At 40.1% G+C, this 25,535-nt stretch overlaps 2 protein-coding genes across 3 annotated transcripts; both read left to right on the top strand.

The window, feature by feature from the left end:
• The first annotated feature begins 1,127 nt into the window (after nucleotides 1-1,127).
• On the top strand, nucleotides 1,128-5,419 carry LOC127767484 (uncharacterized). 2 transcript variants are annotated; one of them, XM_052292835.1, is made up of 6 exons: nucleotides 1,128-1,335; nucleotides 1,839-1,973; nucleotides 2,152-2,207; nucleotides 2,316-4,094; nucleotides 4,192-4,345; nucleotides 4,531-5,419. In XM_052292835.1, exons 2-6 carry the CDS (start codon nucleotides 1,916-1,918, stop codon nucleotides 5,187-5,189), a joined length of 2,706 nt encoding a protein of 901 aa, XP_052148795.1. In that variant the 5' UTR covers nucleotides 1,128-1,335; nucleotides 1,839-1,915; the 3' UTR covers nucleotides 5,190-5,419. The 2 variants fall into 2 exon arrangements, with proteins under 2 accessions (XP_052148795.1, XP_052148796.1); XM_052292836.1 differs by lacking the exon at nucleotides 1,128-1,335 and adding an exon at nucleotides 1,380-1,593.
• A 3,459-nt stretch (nucleotides 5,420-8,878) lies between these two features.
• On the top strand, nucleotides 8,879-25,450 carry LOC127767675 (protein PIR). Its single transcript, XM_052293087.1, has 30 exons — nucleotides 8,879-9,076; nucleotides 10,070-10,142; nucleotides 10,391-10,455; nucleotides 10,589-10,666; nucleotides 11,166-11,285; nucleotides 12,307-12,377; nucleotides 13,095-13,187; nucleotides 13,529-13,598; nucleotides 13,962-14,026; nucleotides 14,530-14,725; nucleotides 14,847-14,998; nucleotides 15,228-15,321; nucleotides 15,638-15,850; nucleotides 16,735-16,946; nucleotides 17,195-17,336; nucleotides 17,718-17,886; nucleotides 18,349-18,425; nucleotides 18,692-18,862; nucleotides 19,394-19,470; nucleotides 19,598-19,700; nucleotides 20,365-20,484; nucleotides 20,600-20,743; nucleotides 21,125-21,274; nucleotides 21,697-21,840; nucleotides 22,115-22,202; nucleotides 22,971-23,098; nucleotides 23,640-23,844; nucleotides 24,153-24,325; nucleotides 24,725-24,943; nucleotides 25,041-25,450. Exons 1-30 carry the CDS (start codon nucleotides 9,023-9,025, stop codon nucleotides 25,233-25,235), a joined length of 3,861 nt encoding a protein of 1,286 aa, XP_052149047.1. The 5' UTR covers nucleotides 8,879-9,022; the 3' UTR covers nucleotides 25,236-25,450.
• The last annotated feature ends 85 nt before the right edge of the window (nucleotides 25,451-25,535 follow it).

Consider the following 25,535-nt stretch of genomic DNA (forward strand, 5'->3'; position numbering starts at 1 on the left):
TGCAGCAGCCCGGCTCAGCACAGTCGCACAGACGAAAAGGCAAAAAACCTGTCTTGGACAGGCCACAGAGAAACGAAACGCCCCCCACGGCGAGCAGAGCAGAGCTCCCAGCAATTCAAACACCCCTGCGTCGGTTTCGTGCGCTCCTGTACCCGCACTGTGATTACTGATTAATCCGGCATCAGAAAAGATTATGCTTAAAACTGAAGAATTCACTCGAGGATGCAGTAATCATTAGAGGAGCGAGATGTGTGATTCATTTCATGAGTGCCTAAGATTTTCCCAGGATTTGTATCAGTTGTTGTATAACCAGGGTTTGTCTCCGGAGTTGTATAAGTGTGCAACTGCATTGTTTGCTCCCATAATGCCCTGTTTCAGATCGGCAGCATCCCTCAACGGTCCTTGTCCCCATATGTTCGTTCGATAGATACGGATGCATTGCCTCCACTGTTCAGCTAAGTTCACAGCGACTGCATTTAATACCATTCCTACGCTTGAAAATTGCAGTATACCATCTAGCCGAATAATACCTCTCCTACGATTGAAAACTGAAGTATACCATCTAGCCGAACAATCTCCTATACTTGAAAATTGCAGTATACCATCTAATTGAATAATACCACTCCTACGCTTGAAAATTGCAGTATACCATCTAACCGAACAATACCATTCCTATGCTTGAAACATTGCAGCATACCATCCAACCGAAATGCTATGTTAAAAATTATAGCACGGTAGTACCGTTCGTTTCTAATCAAGATAAAAATTTTATCTCGGTTTTCATTGACATTTTTTTTCAAACTGCTAAACAAAATATTTCATACGAAAACTCTCCATATAGAAAATTCTTTAAAATATCATATAAATCTATTTTTTTCGAATTTATAATAATTAAAACTGAACTAATTGTGTGTTATTTTCAGTGTCCTAACTTCATCTTCATCCTCGACAGAAAGGAGGACCACCTATCAAACATCAACCTGAACCTGTATTGACTACTCCTGCGCCTAGTCGTTTTGATCTTAATCCACCTCCACCTCCACACCGTTAATCCAACAACCAGAGCCCGCCCCCCTCCCCTCGCTTTCTCTCCGCCTCCACTACAATACAAAAGCTCAAGAACCCACGCACGCGCGCACCCACCCACCCCACGACGTCTCGCTCGCTCGCGCTCACCACCCCCCTCCTCGGCTCCTCCCCCGCTGCAGCGCCGGTGGGGGGTGGCCCCCACGGTCGCCGGCGACCGGAATCCCTTCACCGCCGCCGCCGCCGTCGGCCGTCGTCGCCCGTGTCCGTCCCCGCGGCGCCGCGACGCGACGCGACATTCTCGGACTGGTCCGTGTGTTTTTCCCTCTGCTTTCGCTTTGCCTTGCCCCACCCGTTGGTTCCCTTGTTCCTTTCCTTGCACGGTTGATCCGGTTTTAGTGCGGCTTCCTTGCCGAGCTGCGCTGTTTGCCTCCCTGGGGGGTTGTGGTCGCTGGTTCCTCGACCCGGAATTGGAGCGAATTGGCGCGGGAGGGGAATGGGATCTTGCCACCTTGGCCCTCCCCACCTCCCGTGCCCTTTTCGGGGGCGTGTCGCCGTGTTCACGGGGTAGGAGCAGAGAACACCAGCATATGGCGTCTTTGATGTTTCGAATTCTCCTTTTGTCTCTTTAGCTCACCCCATCCGCAATTCAGTGGGCGTTAGCTTTCAATCCGAGAGAAATTTCAAAAAAAAAAAAGCAGAGAGAGAGAGAGAGAGAGAGAGGAAATTCTGAGGCTGCTTGCCCTGTTCTAAATGTCATGGTTTCTTATCTTTCCTGACTTGCTTCTTCTGCTGTTTCTGTATGTCCTCAGGCACTAGCCATGATCTAGTGGAGGCAATTTTCGTTATTGCAGCTGTTTGGTGGGTTGAATGAATGAATGAATAAAGAATGATCAACCTGATTGATTTGAGCGCCGGAGCCAGCGCCAGGGTTGCCACAAGAGATGGTATGTCTATGCAACCAACTAACAAGTTGGGAATGATTTTATTTTTTTTTTTGCTTGAACACTTGCCTACATGATTAGCTATGCGATGATTTTCTCGTTACGAAAAGAATTTGTTCGTGATTCTTCAGTTAGGAAGGTATGAGTCGTCCTAATTATGGATCTTCAACTCTCCTTGCAGGTTCCCCAGTGCGAGAAACTCAATCGGAACGGAAGGAGTATGCTGATCTCAAGACAGTAAGCTCCAAATTTTTCCTACTATTCATTTTACCAACCATGTGCTTGTCAGGTGTCAACTGTCAATTGCTTGCAATGTGCTGATCACTGTATGATCCATGTTGGCAGGTGACTGGCAGCGTGCGAAGGAGCTCGTCAGATAGATCGTGTGGTAGTGGTACACCCATGAAAGTGCTGATAGCGCAGGAGATGGCGAAGGAGGGGGACACAAATCAGAAAACCACTAGTGTTGTAGCTAAGCTGATGGGTCTTGATGATGATGCAGCCCTTCCTAAGCCTGTTCAACCTTCCAACAACAGGAGGAGATTTCCAGATGGCCATTTGTCTGCTATGTTGGCAAGAGTTAATAACCAAATGTCGTTTGACAACCACACAGGCTTCGTCGAAAATATGGAATATAAGGATGTCTATGAAGTTGGATACCAGCCACCAAGCTGTGAACATTTGAGCAATGAATTCCCACAAAGAAGAAGACCACACGAAGATCATGACAAGAAAAGAATGGATCTTGTCCGCCAGAAGTTTGTCGAAGCAAAGCACCTAGCGTCACACGAGAATCTTCTCCAATCAAAGGAATTCCACGAAGCTCTCGAGGTTCTCAATTCAAATAAAGACTTGTTTCTCAAATTTCTCGAAGAACCTAACTCGCTCTTTGCGAAACAATCCGGTGAATTTCATTCTGCACCAACATCACCCCAGAGGAAGCGCATCACTGTATTGAAGCCTACCAGATCAGTGGAGTTGAAAGGTGAAAAGGAAATTAAAAGGCAGCAAGACCAGACAGTCAATGGAAGTAGAGTAGAGAGAAGCAATACTCATAGGAGGTCTCATTCAGGCGGCGGTCATGCCAAAGCAGAAAGGCTTCCACAACACACACGAATAGTCATTTTAAAACCTAGCACTGCTCTTACTTCAATGGAGCATTTTCAGAAAAATGGGCATGATAACCTGGATGATTCTGAAGCCCCTGTTATATCAAGGCATTTGAGTGATGAGATAAATTGGTCGGCACAGGACATGTGCCACCAACATGATGAATCTTTTCGAGGTTGCATGCAGTCAAATATGTTCATCAGAGATAGAGCGTACTATGGATATGCTGAAGAAGAGGGTAGTAGCTTCAGTGACTCGGAAATTGGAAGTCCAACATCACGCCATTCCTGGGAGTACATATACCGGTTTAGCAATCCTTACTTCGGCTCAACTTTAAGCCATGCTTCTTGTTCTCCTGACTCGCTTGTAACTAGGGAGGCTAAGAAGCATACCTCTGATAGGTGGCCAACTGTATCTTCTAATGAGATTAGCCAAGAAAAGGTGCTGGTGCGGAGGAGCTTGAGCACACTCGGTGAAATGCTTGCGATGTCTGATATGAAGAAAAAAGGGGCTGCTGAACAAGTGGTCACTAATACCAGCAACCAGTTGTGCAGCAATGAACCAAGACTTGCAGTACCATCTAAATGTTCTGTTGATGGAGACGGAGAGAGCTCCCTCAGGAAAATTTCAAGGTCAAAATCTGTTCCAGTCTCATCAGCAGCCTTTGACAGCCTGAGGTTAGATGATGGATGCTCAAATCCTGAACATGAAGAACCCACATCATCAAAAGAGGAGATCAAACCCAAGAATGGCAAGTCATCTCTCAAGGGAAAGATTTCAAGTTTCTTCCTGAAACGCAAGAAATCAGGAAAAGATAAGCTTGCCCCATCCCCCTTGGGGGCCTTGGGTACCAGAGTTCCGTTGGCCAGTAATGCATCAATAGTTAGCTCAGATGTATCACAGACTGAATGGACTAGCTTACAAGATGATGTTGCTTCAGAAAATTTAGAGAAGTTTGATATTGCACCAACAGTAGTTCCGGTCAATGAACCTGAAGCAACTTCTTCATCTAAGGTACTTTACTTTCTTTATTTACTAGCATGCATAGTTAGCTTGCTTCAATTTGAATATGGTAAATACTAGTATGTATTAACTTGGATACTTTTTGCAGCCTCCCATAATTACTCTTGAGAAAGCACTCTCGTTTGAGATCCGAAATTCCCACTTTGATCAGCCCAGCCCTACATCAGTTCTTGATGCATCATTTGAGGATGCTAGTGAGAAGTCACCCAATTCATCCGAGCACGCAATTATCGCTAAACAAGGTAAACCATTATGAGTTATCATTGCTCTTCATGATTAACCCTTGCTGGTATGACTATGAGCTGTTATTGCTGACACAAAATGAGGCTGTAGCGCCAATGATTTGTGCTTAATCATTTGTTGGCTAGGCCATAGTACTTATTGCGTCCTTCTCTAGAATTAAATTCGGCATTTATCTTGCTCGCAGAACCTCTATCAAGATCTCTTCCTATTGGATCAATCGCGCGGACTTTATCATGGGATGATTCTTCACAAGAGGCTACATTGTGTTCAGCCAAAGGAGATAGCCACGAACAAGATCAACACGAATTTGTCGAAAAGATTCTATCTTCTGTTGGGTTCGACAACGAAAAGACCAGCGATATTTTGGTGCGGTGGCATTCGCATGATTTCCCTCTAGGCACCGGCGTGCTTGACCAGTTCTTGGAACGCAAGGTGGAGGATGCCAAGTGCAGGGAGAGGCGGTCAAACCAGAGGCTCCTCATCGATTCCGTCAATGCTGCCCTACTAGACATCGGCCAAAGCAAGCTTTGGGGAGCTTACCCTTGCACTGACCCACAAGTTAACAATGCACGGAGAGTTGCCACAGGCGAGGTGCTGGTTGTTGATGAGGTATGGAGGTTAGTGAAAGGCTGGCTCTCGGACGATGATGGCGAGAAACATATGGTCAATGCGGAGGACAATGCGGGGTTAGTGGCTGATTGGGTTGTCGGCAAGGAGATTCAAGGCAGGTCATGGCCCGAAGCACTGCGGTTGGAGGTGGATGAAATCAGCACGGAGATATGTGGGGAGGTCCTGGACGAGTTGGTTGGGGAGGCATTTTCAGAACTAGTTGGGTGTCATTGAAGCTGAATTTTATTTTCCCTGCCTGTGGTGTCCACCTATTGCTTTTATTTCCAATCTGGTGGAGACCAAGGCTCATGTGCACTCCCCTGAGGCTCTTACTCTTGTGTATATTGCCCTCATTACTGCTCTGTATGCTCAAGATGTTCCCACTCCCTCTCTGTTAAATGTCACTGCCATTCATACATTCTACAGCAATAACGTTTATGAATCGATACAGCTGCATTCCAAAATCTTTCTGCTCCACATGCATGTAATTTTGTGTATGATAATGAGAGTGACAAAATAGAGGCCAAGAGCTGGAGGAGGCTCTAAGAAGTGTGCAGCCTTTGTGGCAAACTGCATTTTTCCTAGAGTTTGCCACTGTTTATTACTAACTCCCAAGCAATATTGTACAAGTGTAATAAGAGGGTGGCCATGTGCATCTCTCCTTGAAGGCCTACAATAGTCCAATGCAGCACCTTTCTTTCCCACTTTGTTTACTGATTCTTTTGTCCTCCTCTGCCTTCGCCATTTGTTAATCTTGCAGACAGGCAACCTGCATGGCTGCATTCAGGAGGTTGTTGATTAAAATGAGCAGGTAGAAAGCAAAGTCCATTGACATTCCTGGGGAATAACAGCCTTTTTGCTGATGTGATGAGTATCCTTTAGTTCTTTTATGGATCCAATGGCTAACTTCCTAGATGTGCTTTTTATAATGATTTGCCCCTTGCTTGGTATTAGTAGTATCTTTTAGGCTAGTGTTTTCTTCAAAGTATTGTGACTTGTGTGCCAGCTCGGTGGTATTGCTTACTGTGGTCCCTTTGAGATGAACTGTACTGATCTGTCGAGGGCCGATTGCTGGACCTTGCGGTCCATGAACAGTACGCAGCTTCTGGTGCCATTTACCGGTCAACTTTCTGAATCTTTTAGGTGCAGGCGCAGCAAGGCAGAAGCCAACCATGTTGATGAAGCATTATTGATTATTAGCAGTAAATTAACTGTGTCCTTGATGACAAGTTTTGTCCATTCCTACCAAAATAATTGCAGAAAAATCTGAAAAGTTCCCCTTGCTCTCAGTCGTTTATTCGTTAAAACTGTCCACACGATCACTTCCCTTGATCAGAAGGCACCTGACTAATTTGGATGCTTACCATGACCAGTTGTTTTCGGTCACTACAGTGCTCGCTATCAAAAATTATTTTTCTCCTCCTGTTGCAGTGCAGTAAGACTGTGAGAGACATAAACAACCCTGTCTGGAAGACAAAGTATCCGTGCCAAGCTGATAATGAATTACTAGTCCGTGCTACTTTGCAGCTATATATGACTGGACTGGTTACTGTTTTTCGTCCAGATATCATCCGTTCCTCGTTGGCTTTGCCGTTGCTGGTATGGCTCGATCTGCAAACAAACAAACACACTGCTGTGCACAAAGCTATGGCGTGTTCGCGGAGTACATGACCGTCCATGCTCGTTTTGTTGTTTCCGTTGGATCACGCTGCTGGCGTGAAGCATGAATCACCAAGTGCATGACATAATCTATGTATGCTTCGTGGAAGCATCCAGCAAGGTGAAATTTACAGCCCATCGTTTGGTATATTGGAGACAAAAGTAAAACGACATATTTATAAATAAAAAATAATTTGTGAATAAAACTTTTACATATGTATTCCTAACGATCTAAAATCAAATGCTAAAAAATAAACTACATGAAATAAATCTAAAATTAACTCTAAATTCAATATTGAAACAAATTAATTTTAATTAATTAGTATAAGTATAAACGAAAAGACAAACGAGGTTGTTAATCATGCATGACACACCAGCAGCTGTGCCTGTACAGTCCAGTTACTACTGGGATGAGTTGCCTGCCTCTGAACCTGTAGTAATTTAGCCATCGCCGCTGTCTTTCGCTGGCCTGGCCATGCCCATGCATGCATCCAACAGCTGAAACCGAAGAATCTTTCGATGCCCTCCTGGCCTTTCGACGACAAAGCAGCAGCACGATGATTTCAGGTCGTTCTCTCGCCGTGGCTGCTGCCCCTCATTTGGACCGCGACGCATCTCTCGTCTCGTCCGGCGTTTTGTCCCGTCCCCTGTTCTCTCGCGTGCACGCCGTTGAGGCGTTGAAGCTTCCACGTCTCGCGTTTGTCGCTAGCACGCGGCACACAGCCTCTCATATGCAGGTGTCCGCTGATCTGATCTGTAAAACAGAGTGACAAATGTTGGTCTAATTGCAGGCTTTCGCACAATAATAAAAGAAAGACCAACGAGCTGTAATTGGCGATGGACCCTTTGTCATTTCATTTGCTAGATCCATTGCTTCCCTAGCTAGTAGTTGTCTAGTGCACTTCAAGCTTGGTTTATTTTGGTCTGAAAAGCGAGCTAATACGACATGATCAACCATTTCTTGTGTACCTAATCATCTATACCCATCTCTGCACGTGATCTGGGGCACCCAGTAGTGTACCTGTAGAGCGGCCGCATCGGTCGGCTCTTAAAAACGCCTAGTCCGTGCAGCCGTGGTGCTGCCTACGTAGGTACTACTGCTGCCCTGCGCGCTAGCTAGTGTCCTGTAGCGTCGTATCGATCGACAAATCATGGCACACGAAGCCCTGAATAATACGAAGCCCTGAATAATAGCCCTGCTTGCATGCAGTTGTGCAGGGACAATCACAGGTAGTAGGTCCTTGCAACTGCAACAGTACTACGCTGCTGTGCGGGCGGAGTACATGCATTTGCCTTGCATATGGCCACGCAGTACGGCGGCGAGCGAGAGGCATCGTCAAACAGTCACATGCACGGACGGCGGCGCCCCCACGCCATTGGATTGGATTGGACCGCGTCGTGGTGGTGGACCGCTGCTCGGCTTCACTGCGCATCAATGGCGTACGAGACAACGATGCAAGGACATGGGAGCTAGGGAGATGAGGGAGACCAGGCTTAACGGCATCCTCTGTCTCTTGGTGGTGTCAGGAGAAGGTAGAGTTGGCCTTTAACCTCTCCTGTCTCTTGGTGGTGTCAGGAGAAGGTAGAGTTGGCCTTTAACCTCTCCTTGATGTTTGTTTTCTTTGGGGGCGAAAGAGCAAAGAGAAACCGAATGGAAGTGTGATAATATCGGGCAATAATCTGAAGTGTTAACCATGAAGTCTGGAGAGTGAAGTTATGGACATTACTTCTGAATGGAAGTAGCACATGTCTACATGATTGAAGTTGTGATCATCACCACATAAAAGGACAATGCATGCAACATGATGAGAATAGCATCGAATCATGTAGACCCATCACCTTTGGTTTCAACAACAATGCTGTATGATCATGTACGGTGCAAAATGACTACGGCAGTACGTGCAAATTAGCGCACTGACCAATTTGCAGCCTGATTTGAATATTGCAGGCCGTACACAGGTCCAGAGAACCAAGTTGTTACAAATCGGCCCAGAGTTCGATTTAGATTTGGTTAACTCGGGCCTAATTAAAACTAGGCCCAACACCATTCTACAACAACAAACTAGGCCCAACAAACCGGTCCACCCAAGTCCATAATTAGGTAAATCGTAATCGTAACGCCGTCCACTTTCACCGTTTACTTCGAGTGCACTTCACGGCTTGTTCACCTCTCTCCACTCGCCCCACCGTCCCCACGGCCTCGTCACTGTTCACGGGGACAGTACGACTACGACGCTAGCTGCTACGAGTAGGTGGCTGCATTGGTTTGCATCTCCCTCGCTCCCCGCACGAACTCTGTCTCCACCACCACCACCTCGCTCCCACTCCCCACCGCCCGGCAGAGCTCGCCTCCTCCTCCTCCTCCTCCGCCGCCGCCCCCGGGCTCCGCGAGGCGGGCGACGGCGAGGATGGCCATCCCCGTCGAGGAGGCCATCGCCGCCCTCTCCACCTTCTCCCTCGAGGTAAGCCACACGGCTCTCCCTCCTCCCTTGCTGCTCCCGTTCCCCCCCCCCCCCCCCCCCCCAATTCCGTCCCGATCTGCTCGACCTGGGAAACGCTATGCGGAATGCGGGGCCCGTGCGTCTCGTCCGGGCTGCGGGGGACTTGGTGTTGGTGTTGCTGCGTTGCGAATTGGTAGTGTCAGTATGAGTGTTCGTCCGTTTGTGTGCTCGTATTCAAAGTTTAATACCCTAGGAGAAGTGCGAATCTAGGGTTTTGGGGGTCGGTTTGGTTTTGTTGCAGTCCAAGTTGAGTTTCAGAGGATTTCTCGCTGGTCGCTCGCCTGAATTATGGGGTGGTTAAACTAATGTCGTCCAATTTTTGCTCCAGTTTAAATCTCTAAAGGAGCATAGAGCTGCACATTTTGTGCTGTTAGACTTCCCTAACTTCAATCATCTGGGTAGGTGTTGATCAGTGGTGCTGCTCTTCTGTTGGGTACACTTCAATTTTTTCTAGATCTGTTTAGCTTCGACCCTAATGAAATGTTGAACGGGAGCTTCCAACGGACTGTGTGTCTAAATGCAGAAGGATGTGTCGTGGTCCCCATGGCTTGACATATAGAGGTGTGAGGTTTGCTAGCTCTAGCTGTTGTCAAGCTCATTGTCAACCACAACTAGTAGAATTCCCTGTTTTGATCTCAAATGTAGGAGAATATGGAAACATAGGATTTCATTACCTTCGGTTGTCTTATGGATAAGTTATAGTTTCATGTTTCTCTCTAAGTAATGTGGAACAGATCCATATGCTCTTGTTTTGTTATAGTTTGGTCACCACATTTTAACCTTACGAAACGCATACTTAGTTAGTGTGCTATAAGTAGCAATCCACTTTGTTATAGTTTGATCACCACATTTTAATCTCAGACTCTTGCATGAATGTGATCTTTTATGTAGTATCTGCACCTTTTTTGCTTGATCCTGATTTTCATATTAACCTCACATATTTTTAAATTTCAGGATGAGCAACCAGATGTGCAGGGCTTGGCTGTGCTCCTATCGAGTGAAAGATATGCAACTAATAGTCCTATTGGTATGCAGCATGACGATGAATTTATTGTCATTGTCACTTTTAACTATATTTTGCTCTTAATTGTTTCTTTGATGCTTGATGGCAACACCGTGAAAAGTTGGAAACATCTACCATGTTATCAAAGTCTTGATTGGTTTTTCTGCTCTTAGAAAGTAACTATACTATTGAAACAATAGCTTCGGTAGTTTAATTAATACCGAGTTCTGATAGTTGTTTTTGTCATCTGTTATTTGCACTTTAATGTTCAGAATACAGTGATGTTGCTGCTTATCGTCTGTCATTAGGAGAAGATACAAAAGCGATCAACCAGCTGGTTTGTAATCGTATATTTATTTGTGATTGTATAGTGCATTCCTGTTGCTTTTCAATCCTTTTTACATGGATTTAAATGGAAGATGATTACATCGTTTCTTCTATTCTTTCTGTGGATGAAAAATGTACTACAGAATACTCTGATTCAAGAGGGAAAAGAAATGGCTTCTTTGCTGTACACATATCGTAGCTGTGTTAAAGCGCTGCCTCAGGTTTGCTTCAGCTAACTATACATTCATTTGATTGCCATCCAAGTAGTTATATTATTTCACAATTCTAAGACATTCGACAATTTGCAAGTCATTTGGAGATTTACTATTGGTAATAATGAAGAAGACCTTATTTTTCAACAATTAACTTTTGCTGTCATTCTGTCTCTCAGTATCAGTTTTCTTCTTTGATTTGTTACTCTATTTTCTCACTTTCTGTGTGCCAATCCTGAGCCGGCTGTAGTTTATGTTGATTTATTCATATCCTTTCTGAGGTAGTTCTGTTCGAGACTTGAGTTGATTAATTTGCTGAAGTATCATATTAACAGAATCCTCTTTCTATTATAGAGCACATTGTACTCATTTTTGAGTTCATTTCTCTATTTTTAGTGTCAAATGGATTTTATTGTACATATTACATAATTCTCCAAGTGATGTGCAAATTCTACACGATTCCCTACTGTGATCTTGAATATCATAGACTATAGAACTTTGAATGCAGCTGCCCGATTCAATGAAGCATAGTCAAGCAGATTTGTACCTTGAAACATATCAAGTTCTTGACCTGGAAATGAGCCGCTTACGTGAAATCCAGAGATGGCAAGCATCTGCTGCTTCTAAGGTAGTACCTCTTCTGTGTTCAATTACTTCATAATACCTGTCTCTTCTGCTACCTCTGTCTCAAAAAGAGTGCATTTCTGGCTAAGCACATGGACAACCAAGTCTGTAGCCAGAAATGCACTCTTTTCTGGGACGGAGGTAGTATGTTATCTCATATCTGCTTCCATAAGTGATTTCAGTTTCTATATTGTTAGCCAATTGTATTTCTTGTGCTAATAAATAGTAAATGAGAATGTCCTGTCCAAAGACTTTTGAAACTTAAAATCTGAGCTAAAAAGTTCCCGATTGATCCACACGATGATCATGCGTGCATGTGGTGATGTCTATCAGTCTATGTTAGTTGCCGTTGTGCCGATGTGTTATGGCATCTTTAAACTTAACTACCAATTAAGTTGGGTTATATACAGCTCTAAGTGTAATGTGAGCTTGAAAAACAAACCATGTGAAGTGAGGAACGTATTTCCACAGATATAGAACCAAAACTTGCTACCTTTTGAACTTCTCAAGATCGTAGGAATTAATAGCATTGCATAAATACAGACAGGTTCTGCAAACAGAAAATGCAATTCACTTGGAAGCAGCTCATGTCGTAATGCATTAATTATATTTGTCTTGTTGTATACTTAAATTAAATGCAATAAATACCTGAGTTGACAAACAAACAGGTGATCTTTTTTTCTAAAGAAATCACAAACTGTCAAGAAAACCTAGTTGAAGGTGCAAATAGATTATCATTTTTTGACTGATTGTTCAATTCTTTCTCATTTTGGGGTTTCTAAGTTGACACAGACCTAACTTGAAGACTTCTTTTCCCATATAACTAGCTGGAACTATCTTCATCTTCTTAGGGGAACTGTTACTCCCCTGCAACACTATCAGATCTATTCACATACAAATATTTTGGTCTCTGAAATTTTTATTGTAGTCCCATCATAGCTTATATTACCTTTTGAGCAGTTTAAGTCCTTCAGAAATAATATAGTACCTGTTTCATATTTTTATACCTGTGTTATCTTGTGCAGTTGGCAGCTGATATGCAGAGATTTTCTAGGCCTGAAAGACTGGTTAATGGACCCACAATAACTCATTTTTGGTTTGTCCTTTTTCCCTAGTGACTGTTCCTTACCTCTTTTCTTTGTCATATGCTTGTTTATCGTGCTAAGTTACTGGCCCTATACTTCTAAACAAAGTGGGAAGTATTCTGGCATCAATCTGCAAAACCCTATCTCTATAATACTCATGGGGGGCCTTAAAGATCTAGCAGATATGAACATAGATTCTTTTTCCCCGATTAAATGGTGAATGTTGAAAATGGACTTGTTCCTTTCTTGGTGGTGGTGGTGTATGTGTGCTCTACACCTCACTTCAGATCTTTTGTGAATGGACTTATGTTGACGTATATGTCTTTTGTAGATTGAATTCTTTGTGCATATTTATGTGCAATTGCCAGTAGATCTAATGTGAATACTTAATGTGAGAGCAGTAAGTACTTACAGTTATTTAAGTCTAGAACTTATGGCATGTTTATTCGAGATCCATTCTATGCTAGTTTAAGAAAGAACATGAATTCTATAAATGGGATCCATTACTGTATTTTATCTTCTGAGTTCTGACTTCCCTGAAGAATTTATATTAATCTCTCTTCTGCACGAAACTTGCATGCCTGGATAGGGTATATAACTTATTTCATTATATATTACTATTTTTTTTAGCAGCGCAATTAATATCACAACCTTGTTCAAACTCAGTAGTCAGTATATAATCTGCCAGATGATGTTACCTTCATGTCACTCATTTTATTTCAATCCAGGTCTATGCTGAAGTTGCTTGATGTCCTTGTGCAGCTTGATCATCTTAAGAATGCAAAAGCAAGTATACCAAATGATTTTTCATGGTACAAGAGGTACATGATCATTTTAACATTTAATTTTGAGAGCTCCTCTCACAGAATGTCAGAGATGAGTTGTCACAATAAAATTTGTTGATTTCAGTTGATTCTTCATCATTCAACATCTGTGAACAAAATCAACAAATAAAATTGTTTTTATAGGTAGGATTATTTTAAACTGGCCGTAATGATAACTTAGGAATGTTTAAATAGTTTTACTTACTTGTTGATGGAAAATTATATTTTCATATGATTTATGGTTTCTAAAGTACAGCCGCATTTGCTTTTTAGTCCTTGCCCCTGTAGATGATCCAACAATTAATTAGTGCTTATAATCTCATTTGTCTTTCATGCAGAACATTTACTCAAGTAAGCACCCAGTGGCAGGATACTGACACTATGAGAGAAGAGCTGGATGATCTTCAGGTTGCTCGTTTGTCATGTCTCGTTTTTTTACAAGATTTTGTTATGTTGGTTCATGGATTCAGCTGGGGAAAGGGTCCAAAGACATGAGATAGTGCACTCACCCTCTACTAGATCGGCAGGCTTTTTCCAGTTGTGCTAGAGAGACTGTGAGGCTTACTGGACTAACTCAATAGATTCATTGTTGAATGATAACGGGGGTACATGGGGTTCCTTGATATATAGGGAGGACCCTAAGAAACTATTCTCTAATATTATGGAAACCCATTTTGAATCTTTATCTCTAGTTTCCTAACAAATGTAGTCTGTTTCCTAACCTAAGGCTTTCTATCTTTATTTGACTTGATCCTTTGCTGGCACTTGCAGATTTTTTTGAGCACCAGATGGGCCATCTTGTTGAATTTGCATGCCGAGATGTTTCGAACAAATACGTATCCCACTTTTTTTTAATAAATGAAGAATATTTCAATGGTTGTATAAATCTTATATATGGTTTCTTTCTAGAAACCCCTTCCGTAAGCAGTAGGAAAATAATATGTTCTCAAAATAAATAAAATATATCTACCACAAGGATCTTTGCTGCCATAGTAACCATGCCCTCCAGCTGCAGGACAAAGTATAAGCTACTTTATAGGAATTGACTAAAGAAAACACCAACTTTCTTGTGAGTATTGTAGGGATATAGTTCTACACTTGAAAATTGTTATTGGAAGTTTATTTACTTGAATTATCTCCCATTGATGCCTACGTAGCAGATGTGTACAGCACATTTGTAGATTGTGGACTTGCGTTTGAACAGTCTTGATAATTCATCAATAGTCATTTACAATACAAGCATACATGATTATTGATTCTGCATGTACCACACTGGAAAACTTAATTTTTCTTGCCTTCTATGGTTATTTTCTTTGATTTCCTTTGACTTAAAGAATAGTGTTGAGGACATTCTACAGGTTCTTATAGTATTTTGTGTGGAATCACTTGAGTTAGACTTTGCTCTTCTTTTTCCCGAGCGCCATACTCTACTTCGTGTTCTCCCAGTTTTGGTTGTTCTAGCAACTTCTTCAGAGAAAGAGAGTGAGTCACTCTATAAGAGAGTCAAGATGAACCGTCTTCTCAATATTTTTAAGGTTCGATTACCAAGTTGTCCAGATAGTCTACTTATTTTCTTTGGGTTGAGTGAGTATTATGTGTGCTATTTAGGATATATTTACCATTTTACTTAATGTTTTTCCTATTTATTTTTGGCAGAACGATCCAGTTATTCCAGCGTTTCCAGATCTGCATCTCTCTCCTGCTGCAATTTTGAAGGAGCTATCATCGTATTTTCAAAATTTTTCCAGTCAAACCCGTCTTCTTACTCTTCCATCTCCTCATGAAATCCCCCCTCGAGAGCTACAAGAATATCCTTTTCTGTGTCTTTTAAACATGTTTTTGTTATTGTATACTACAATATTTGTTTTTACCTGAACAGAGGTGGCTATTATCCAAGAATCCCATCATCTATGTAGATAAAAAGTTCAGAAAATATTTGTTATTTTTTCTTGCTGATATATCATGTGCTAAGTGACCTAAATTTATGTGTGGCAATTGGCAAGTCATGTTATGCTTGAAATTCCTTAACTAAACCACCTATCAGAGGCATTACTTGATTTTGAACCACATGGGAACTATCAGAGCAGAGCATGATGACTTCTCTATACGTTTTGCCTCTGCAATGAACCAGGTGGAAGTGAAGTTATTGTCATTTTTGGGTTAGCATGTAAAGTTTTCATTCCAGTGCTTTAGTAACTCTCCTAAATATTAACTGTGAAACTGATACACTATGGATTACCATTACCGTTTATGTCCTTGATAGTAAGCACTGCAAAACATTGTCTCATGTATATGTGATATATCATTATTGTGGAGTTCTATGCAAGAAGAAAAGTGTAAAAAGAGATTACACTTAAATTTTTCAATTAACTCTGAGATAATTACGATTGTTTTTCTTTTGTGTTCCGTGATGTGTGTTTACAATGAAAATTGCAATGTGCTTCCAGATGATAATATTGAAGTCATCAGATGGTGCGGATAATGACTGGTCGAGAGATATTAAGGGGAACATGTATGATATTGTTGTTGAAGGCTTTCAGCTTCTTAGCCGATGGACTGGCAGGATATGGGAGCAGTGTGCCTGGAAATTTTCGCGCCCTTGTAAAGAACCACCTTCAGATTCTCAACATGGATCGACAACATTTTTTGACTATGAAAAGGTCTTCTTTCTTTTAAAGCAGTGCTGGCAGCCAATTATTTTAGTGTCTTAGTTCTTCTATTTTGTCCTGGTTACAAACTTTGTAATTCTGTGTTTTGTTTCCTCTCCTTTGTAAATATTCTTTTGATAATATAATATATCTACTAGATAAGGCCGGTAGTATTTTCAGTAAAAAAAATATTTTTCTTCTACTCCATTTCCTTATGTTTGAAATTGTTTGTGCATTGTTTATTGAAAACCTTGCATCCCTTTTCTTTTCTTTACCCAGAATGATAATTGTACTAATGCTTAATTCCAATCAATATAGGCCTCAGAATTCTAAGATACATTTCAAACATCAAATTCATGAATATAATGATTGGAAATTTAGAATTCCTTTGATCCTTTACTATGTCGGAAACTTTAGTCTGAATTTATACACATGCATGATCATCAATCTCCAGGGATGGGTTCGCAAGGTTTCTTGTTATTTTTTTTCCCATTACGGGATAGATTAAATACAGAACCCTGATTTGGCTTGTATACACTAAGTGAGGCACATGTGGGCACAGGAAGAGACCTTTACACCTGATTTGTTGGCTGAAACTAATTGATTGAATCTTTCTGTTCATATTTCTACATTCTTCCACCCTGACTAGGATAATGGTGCCTACCTGTTGCATACTCGCATTGTGTAGTGGGCGTGTAGCCTTGAAATGTCAGTAAATTAGTTCCTTTCTCTAGACCTAAAAAAATAACACATCCCAAAAATGTATTATTTTATTTTTAATATTTTTCTTCCTTTTTGTTTTGATATAGGTTTTTTTAATGTTTACAACTCAATTTTATTGGTTATGGACATTGGACATCTTGATTGATTATGGACATTTAACAACTTACATGCAGGTAGTACGCTGGAACTACACTGGAGAAGAACGGAGGGCTCTTCTTGAATTAATTGGTTACATAAAAAGTATTGGATTGATGATGCAACGCTGTGACACCTTAGTGTCTGAAGCCTTATGGGAAACGATACATATGGAGGTCCAAGATTTTGTACAGGATAAACTAGATACTATGCTCCGTACAACATTTCGGAAGAAGAAGGACCTATCTAGGTTACTTGTTCGTCTCAACCATCCTTATTTTAACATGATACTGTAAATTTGCCACCAGCAGTTCCAATAGGCTCCAATAAATCTTGTTCTATGTTTAGTTCAATCTGGGGATGACATAGTTACTTATGTCAATTCTGTATTTGTCATTTATATTTATTTATGTATGATGCCAATTCTTCCTGAAATTTGAGAATTCATTTGGGAACTTAAATTTAAGTTTGTCCATTTTTCCTTTGCTTTTCTTTCAGGATCCTCTCTGATATGCGAACCCTCTCCGCAGATTGGATGGCCAACACTAGCAAGGGAGATCCAGAACACAACTCGTTAGAAACAGAGGAAATGAGACAAAGCACATTCTACCCAAGGCCAGTTGCACCAACAGCTGCACAGGTTTTTATTAATACTTTATCATGTGAAAGCTTTTGCTTCAGTAGCTCTATGTTCTTACAGTAACAAAGGGGTTAACTATCTCATCTATGTTAGTTGGAGTTTAGAAATTTGGTCTGCTATTTTGCACCATTGATGTTCCACATGTAAAGACTTTCCCTTATTCCCTTGTATTTCTAGCATAAAAACTATCCAGTTTAATAATTATGTTGAGTAAAATTTGATGATAAACCATGAGTATAACACATTGTAAAATTCTCCATTTAACTTTTCCGTTTTCCAATTTCACATCATACTGCAACTTTAGTTGCCGTGTTCTAATGATCTTCTGTTCACCCTGCTTCTGATTTTTAACTTTTGTTCCTTTTACCAATATGTTTACAGATTCATTGTTTGCAATTTCTCATCTGTGAGCTTGTATCTGGTGGTAATATGAGAAAACCTGGAGGACTATTTGGCAATAGTGGCTCTGGAATACCTGTGGAAGATCTTAAACAGCTAGAGACATTTTTCTATAAGCTCAGTTTTTTCTTGCATATTTTGGACTATACAGGTGCCTCGCCTTGATGCCTTCTCAAACTTAGAAATAGCTACTATCATGTTATAATTTCGCTTTACGTTTGGTGTGTTTTTTATGCTTACTGAAACTTAAATTATCATAATGTTTTCTTAGGGAAATATGCTCACTTTACTATAATATTTTTAGTGCTCTAGAATTGCCACTTACTACCTCTGTCCCAAAATACGGGTATTAAGGAAGTAGGTGGAATTAAATGGGTGAAGGTTGTGATTGGTTAAGAAGAGGAAGTACATGGAGAAATTAATTGGGGGAAAACTGTGATTGGTTGTGAAGAGAATGTAGGTGGAGAAGTTGTTGTATTTTGGGACAAATTTTGAATGCTAGAAGTTGCTATATTTTGGGAGAGAGGGAGTAAATTTTAAGAGTTCATATATACTGTGGTGATCTTGTTTCATTGGATACTAACTTAACTGCTAATATCTGGGGTACATGCAGCTACAATTGGTACTTTAACTGATCTTGGATTTCTTTGGTTCCGAGAGTTTTACCTGGAATCATCTCGTGTTATCCAGGTCAGCATTTTTTGCTTGCTTATTCTAGTTTGCCTTATCAGAGTGATACTAGTGGGGGTCTCCACTGATAGGACATACTACTAAACAGTGCATTTAACTAGCAAGCAGTGCTTAAATGAAATTAAGTTCCTAGATCAATTTTATTCTTACTTCGCATACTCAATGGTGTTCCTCTGGCTATTGCAGCAATCCAAATCATCATAAGAAATCTTCATAAAGGAAGATTGCTGTTTTGTAGTGCTAATATTAGCATGTCTTGTTGACAGTTTCCAATTGAATGTTCACTCCCCTGGATGCTGGTTGAGCACGTCACTGAAACACAGGATGCTGGTCTTCTTGAAAGTGTTTTGATACCATTTGACCTTTACAATGACTCTGCCCAGCATGCGTTAACTTGTCTCAAGCAGAGATTTCTTTATGATGAAATTGAAGCTGAGGTAAGCAATTATCGTTGTCGTAGAGTTTTGAATTTCAATATAAAATTTCCCATTACACCCTTTCCTTATCATTACTCTTCCTTCTGTTTCATAGATTAACATTTTCATTCTGGAATCTATTCTTATTTTTTACAATGTAGTATTGTTTATATTCTCTTGTTATTTTCACTTGCTTGTATAATTTTCTGTTCGATCCTTTACTAAATATGTCATAATTAATAGGCATGAAGAGTCAATTTTTCAATAAATTTACTCTATAATTATAAAATCTATGTATGCATGATTGTGTGTGCACCTATCAACGTAATGCCCAGGCCCAAATTGTTTGATCTATGTGTCGGCTCGTTATGGTGGTCTGTGTGGTATTCATGTGTTTATTCTAGATGCATATAAACTCTTGAGAAACCATGCTGGGTCAGCCCTTAGGCAAAGCTTATGTATTGGTTTGGCTGGAAATGCTTGTGGTATTGCAATTAATCCCTTGTTTTGCATTAAATATCTTACTGGTGCTACTTGTGTGCTGACTTGTAGGTCGATCTTTCCTTCGATCTTCTTGTTGAAAAGCTTAATGAGATCATCTTTACATATTACAAGAGTTGTGCAGCAAGGTATCCACCTTCTTTCAGTTTTTTCTATTTTAATATTAGAAATGGATATGTTGACCAAGAAATGCGAATAGCAAATTGGTTGATGTTGGGTGTCTTTTTCTGCTAATTGTTTCCCTCCTGTATGCAGTACTCTTCTTGATAGTTCATTTACCTACTTATGTGATGATGGTGAGAAGTACTTCGTCAAACCCCTGCGGTTTGACGCCATATTCAAGCTAAGAAGAGTAATGGTAAGTCCATGAATATGGTTTATGTTGAGACCTTCAGTATTTGTTGATCAAGAGTCCAACTGCTCCTGTGTTTGTATGCGTCATATACCATAATTCCAAGATATTGGGAACCTATATACTTCTTGATATCAAATTGCATAGTTACTTTACTATTCTATATGCTGAGAGCCATGGTGAGATATTTCTGTTTACAAATTGTGCTTGACAAGTGGTACCCAGCCATGAAATAGATGTTTTTGAAACAAGAGACATGCAATAGACATTGCACATATTATAAGGATACTAGTGTTAAAGGGGCTTTTGTTAATGCCGTACAGTTCGTTTCTTTTATATCCGCTCATTTTCTGTTCCGACTTGCAGTGCACAATCAAACTTCAGCCCATCTTATGAGTACCTTTTGTAGCTTTGCTTTTAGCGCCTAAACTATTACTTAATATTGAATGTTTAGCTTCTTGGTCTAAGGTATCTTTCAGTTACTCCTTTTAGCTTTGTCTTCAGTCTCTAAATCAGTATAGAAAATGTTTTGTTCCTTGGTCCATCCGTTAGTCAAATTGTTTTATTTCAAGCTCAGCATGTTTGCCTACTTTCAAGCCTACTAAGATATTCATTTCAGGTTAATTTTGTTGTTTTCCATTATTTATGAGTGTTGCATTTTTCATATCAGGTCCTAGGGAGGACAATTGACCTAAGGAGCCTGATTACTCAGAGAATGAACAAACTGTTTCGGGAAAACATTGATTTCCTACTGGAGCGCTTTGAAAGTGGGGATCTATGTGGTGTAGTGGTAAAGATTGTTTTGTTTTTATTTAGACCTTTTTAGTTACCCTGCTCTATTTTGTTAGGCGTTTTACATGCTATTTCTGGTCAATCAACCATTCTTCTTTGTCTTCTCAAATTAGGAACTGCAACAACTGTTGGATATTTTGGAGCTTACGCATCAGTCAATATCAAAATTTCTTGAGTTGGATTCTTACTCTCTTATGCTTAGCGAGATGCAAGAGAACCTTTCGCTGGTTTCTTATTCTAGTCGCATCTCTTCTCAGGTTTGGGTCCCTAAACCCTACCATGTTACATCTATTCTTGTTTTTGATATCTAATTTATTCCAAAAAAAAGGCATTTGATATATGCAATATTATTTGGTCTCACCATGGCTGCCTGGTAATCATGGTTTGTAATATGTTTCTTGTACTAGCTTGCATTTCCATTTGTCAGCAAGAAATTACCAGTTGGTGGTGATAGTGTGATGTATGCACTTGAAAATATCTTCTATGGATTGTAGATAGATCTGTGTAGGAATATATGTCTTATTTGTAGGAAGATTACATCCTCTATTCTTCTGCTCCTTCGTGTTTATTCATGCAAAAATTTCGGATGCATCCAGTTGAAGTTCACCCTAATATGATGAATTTTCTGGCTGGTGCAGATATGGAATGAGATGCAGACAGATTTCTTGCCCAATTTTATCCTATGTAATACCACACAGCGATTTGTTCGATCATTAAAAGGAACCCATCACTCTTCTCAGAGATCAAGCGCCTCTACCGGGAAGGCCTATTTCTATTGTGGATCACATGTAGGTTCTTTGTTATATTTGCTGGTCTCCATTTTGAGTTTTTTTATTTAAATTTGAGTATTTTGTTTTGACTTGTAAATTTGAAGTGCTGATGTTGTTGAAATTTTCCAAAGTGCGTATACAGTTCAATTTTAAAGTTAGGAGTTACTATGTACGATGTTATAGGAAAATGATACCATCATTGAATAATGAGCAATTGCTGTCGGTAAAAAAAGTTTTCAGATTATTTGGAGATTAAATCTGAGAATCACATTTTGCTTGAATATCAGTGCATTATAAATTGTAAGATGTCTCCAATATTGCATCTCATACATTACAATTTTTACTTCTCATTTACCAATAAATGATTTTACATTTTTACCTGGCAACAAGCTATACAATGGCACGCTGATTTCTATGTCACGTTCCCATTTTCTTTGTAGGATTTGACCATGGCATACCAGGGCATTTCTGGTTTGTACCGTGACTTTTTTGGGATCCCTCATATGTTTGCAGTTGTTAAGCTTCTTGGTTCCAGATCATTACCTGGTATTATCCGTGCTTTATTGGATCATATATCAAGTAAGGTGAGTTGTCTAAGCTGTCATGCACATGAAGGGGCACTAACCCATAGCCCAAAATTTATTTAAGTGGAAGAGCAAGCTTGCCAGCTGTTTCTCTTGTAACAAAAACACTGTGCAACAGACCTGGAAAAATGGTTGACATTTATTACTCCCTCTGTCCCAAAAAGACTTTAACTTTGGCTATGAATCTAGAGAAGCATGTCCAGATTCATAGTGAAAAATGAAGTCTTTTTGGGACGAAGGTAGTAGTACTTAAGTATCTGCTCTTCCTTTTCAGATAACAGCTATGGTGCCAAAAATAACTGCATTGCAAGAAGCACTGCCCAAATCTATTGGACTTCTTTCATTTGATGGTGGTATAGCAGGTAATGGTGGCAGCCAGGTTTTTAAATTACAATGTGTGTGTTCTGTTTCCGTTTGGCCTGTTAATACTTGCCCAAAAGAGAAGGCAAAGCATAGTATATCTGAAGGGACCATCTATCATCTTAGGAGCACTCAAGTTCAATTGAAATATGAGATGGCATTGGTGAATAGCACTCCATAATATATCTTATCTATCCTAGATATTGATGCTACTCAGAGACTGTATTCTACAATTCTTCAATTGATTCTGTGAATGTTGCAAATAGGTCTTAAAGTGGTGTTATTAGTAATTATATTACTCCCTCCTTCCAAAAGTCTAAGTCCTATTTCTTTTTGCACCAAGACCAAGAAGCAATTAATTCATTCACCATGTGACAAAACCAATGAACATGCAACCAATAAACACTAAAATGGCTTCTTGGGTTCCTGTCAACAATTTAATTTAGCACATAATGACTACAAGTAGGACTTAGACTTTTGGAAAAATCAAAGAATGAAATAAGTCTTAGACTTTTGGAAGGAGGGAGTATTATATTGCACCTTTAAAGGACAAGTAGTTGCTAGTAAAATGGTGTATTGCCAATTTAGTTCCTATAGTGGTGTTCGAGTAGCTATAAAAAGTTTGTAGTCTTTTGTTAAGAATGGGATGGCCTCAATTTCTTTGGACATTGTGGTTATTGACAGGCTCATTTATAGTCACCATATACCAAATTAAATATTGTTAAATTCCCCGCACACTTACTACTAACTGCAGCTTGTGTATGTCATAGGTTGTCAGAAGATAGTTCATGAAATATTGACTTGGGAAGCAAAATCAGAAGTGAAAACTGAAGTTCTTCATGATCTCAAGGAAATTGGGAGTGCTTTGTATTGGATGAGCCTTCTGGATATTGTTTTGGTGAGCATATGTTTGTACGCAACTTCATTAGTTTCTTTTCTAGTCAAAATGGTGCCCTGCCGTCCTTCTCTGTGCTGTTGCATGTAAGCATGTGTCCTAGAAACTAAGCTTATCGTAGATATTGAAAACAAAAACAGTTTAGCGGTATGTAGAGTATAGTCTTGCAGTACACCTACTGAGAGGAGTTGAGCATCCCTTGGTCTTTGCACCTAGGATATGAGGTAGAGAATCCATATTATTACTTAGTCATTTGTATTTTATTGGGACCTTGCATTATGAATTATCTCTGAAAGATTTCTCCAGGACAAGTTTGTGTCTCCTCACCTCATGCAGCTAGAACTGTCGCCCATATTAATGCTTTTTTGTCCAATCTGCTCACTGTTATGCTGTTCGGTTTATAAACATTATAAATTACTGGCCTATGCGGTTTTCCCTTACACAATGGAAGTCCTTTCAATTGTGGATTTTTTTTTTATTCCAGTCACATATTTGTTATGAAGTACTCTCGTTATCTTACTGACAAGCATGCTCATTTTTCCAGAGACAAATAGACACTACACAGTTCATGCAGTCTGCTCCATGGTTGGGATTGATTCCAGGAAATGATGGGCAAGTGAAGCATGCATACTCTGATAATACTCCATTTACCACTTTGTTAAGTGCTGCCACCAATGCAGTTGCATCAAGTCCTGCATGCCCAAATCCATCTTCATTTCTTGTCATGGCAAAGCAAGCTGAAGCTGCCAGTAAGTGCAGAGCCTGTTTATTGAATCATATTTTCAAATGATAGTTTTGTGTTGAAGTTTTTTTTTAGATAATGGAACTTTATTGAACTCAACCATGTGTTGATTTTTTTAGTATCAAAAAAGAAAAACAATAAGAAATTTGTTGTGGACCCGTGCCCTCCAAAGGTTTGTCAGGAAATGGCTATCTCAATTGTATCAATGGTGTTATGCTATCTAAACCAGTTAGTCTTTGCTTGAATGGGTTGAGTACGGGTGGCATATCATCCTAATTGTTGTTGAACACTGAGATTTGGTTGAAATTTCTACAGGTCTACTCTACAAATCAAACCTAAACTCTGGGAGTGTGCTTGAGTATGCTCTTGCTTTCACGAGTGCTGCGCTGGATAGGCATTACAGTAAATGGAGTGCAACTCCAAAGACAGGATTTATTGACATCACCACATCAAAGGACTTTTATCGTGTTTTTAGTGGTCTTCAGTATGTAAGTAGACTTCATTATCAAATATCTGTTACAGTATGTATATCTATGTCATCCATCATTTACAGACCTTTTAGCCAACAGCTGGTAACCGTCCATTCCACTTATTTGCCACAAAAGAAAAAACTGAAAACTTGATGATTGAAGTGATATGTTGACAACATTCTGTTTTACCTGTTTCTCTCGTCTTAGGGAATAAGGATTAAAGTGATATGCTATTTTACTATTGTTTTCCCTAAAGCAAATAGAAATCAATCTAGAATTTGGACCTGCTTTAAATGTTCTGACAAAGTACGAGAATGCTAGTTCTTTTGTTTAGGGTCACTACAAAAGAATCCTCCATTTGACTGTTTCATCCTTTTTATGGTAATAAATAGTTTTTCTTCTTTTTTTTTTCTTTAGAGCTACTTGGAAGAGAGCATCAATCCTTCGAGGAAACAAGAAATGCTGGGTGACTCTGTAGCTTGGGCTGGCTGTACAATCATGTATTTACTGGGACAGCAGCAGCATTTTGAGCTTTTCGACTTCTCTTACCAATTTCTCAACGTGGCAGAAGTAGAAAATGCAACAGTTTCACTTTATCAATATTCAGATAGGAACAAAAGCCCGAATTTCTTGCAGGTGAGATCATTTCCTGATGTTCTAGATCTGAAGTAAAATGATACTCATAATATTGTACTTCATTTTTGTTTCCGACATTCATGATGTGCATGAGTAGGGTTACGAGGGTATCCTTGAAGCGATGAGGAAAGCCAGGAGGCTCAATAACCATGTTTTCTCCATGTTGAGAGCACGCTGCCCCCTCGAGGACAAGATTGCATGTGCTATCAAGCCAAGTGGGGCGCCTCTTCACCGTATGAAGTTTACGAACACCGTTTCTGCGTTCGAGACATTGCCACAGAGAGCTACTTGAGAGGCTATTCGGCGTGTATGTGTTTCCTTCTTTTTTTTCCTTGTACGTGTGAGGTCATATGTTTTATGTTCTTGTAAAGCTGCTGTATATAATGTTGTGTAATTGTAATCATAAACGATGAAAACAGCTTGAGTGTTATTAGGATCTATCTTGTTGTATACGCAAATTAGAATCTTATGTTTAGAGAATTTGATGCAAGGATGTGGGAGTAGGCAGATGCAGCTATCTTTCTCTAAATTTCGTGTTAATCATGAGGCACAGATTGTATCTTCCTTTTCCCTCGTCTTCCAAGTCATCGTT

This window comes from Oryza glaberrima, chromosome 3 (genome assembly GCF_000147395.1).
Source record: "Oryza glaberrima chromosome 3, OglaRS2, whole genome shotgun sequence".
In the NCBI taxonomy this organism is placed as follows: domain Eukaryota; kingdom Viridiplantae; phylum Streptophyta; class Magnoliopsida; order Poales; family Poaceae; genus Oryza; species Oryza glaberrima.

Excerpts from the sequence above, each read along its gene's own strand:
- LOC127767484 (XM_052292835.1), top strand. The coding sequence starts at position 1,916 with ATGATCAACCTGATTGATTTGAGCGCCGGAGCCAGCGCCAGGGTTGCC. Across the intron at positions 1,974-2,151 it reads CAGGGTTGCCACAAGAGATG|GTTCCCCAGTGCGAGAAACT; the intron begins GTATGTCTATGC and ends CTCTCCTTGCAG. Across the intron at positions 4,095-4,191 it reads AAGCAACTTCTTCATCTAAG|CCTCCCATAATTACTCTTGA; the intron begins GTACTTTACTTT and ends TACTTTTTGCAG.
- LOC127767675 (XM_052293087.1), top strand. The coding sequence starts at position 9,023 with ATGGCCATCCCCGTCGAGGAGGCCATCGCCGCCCTCTCCACCTTCTCC. Across the intron at positions 13,599-13,961 it reads AAGAGCTGGATGATCTTCAG|ATTTTTTTGAGCACCAGATG; the intron begins GTTGCTCGTTTG and ends TGGCACTTGCAG. Across the intron at positions 23,845-24,152 it reads AAAGCAAGCTGAAGCTGCCA|GTCTACTCTACAAATCAAAC; the intron begins GTAAGTGCAGAG and ends AAATTTCTACAG.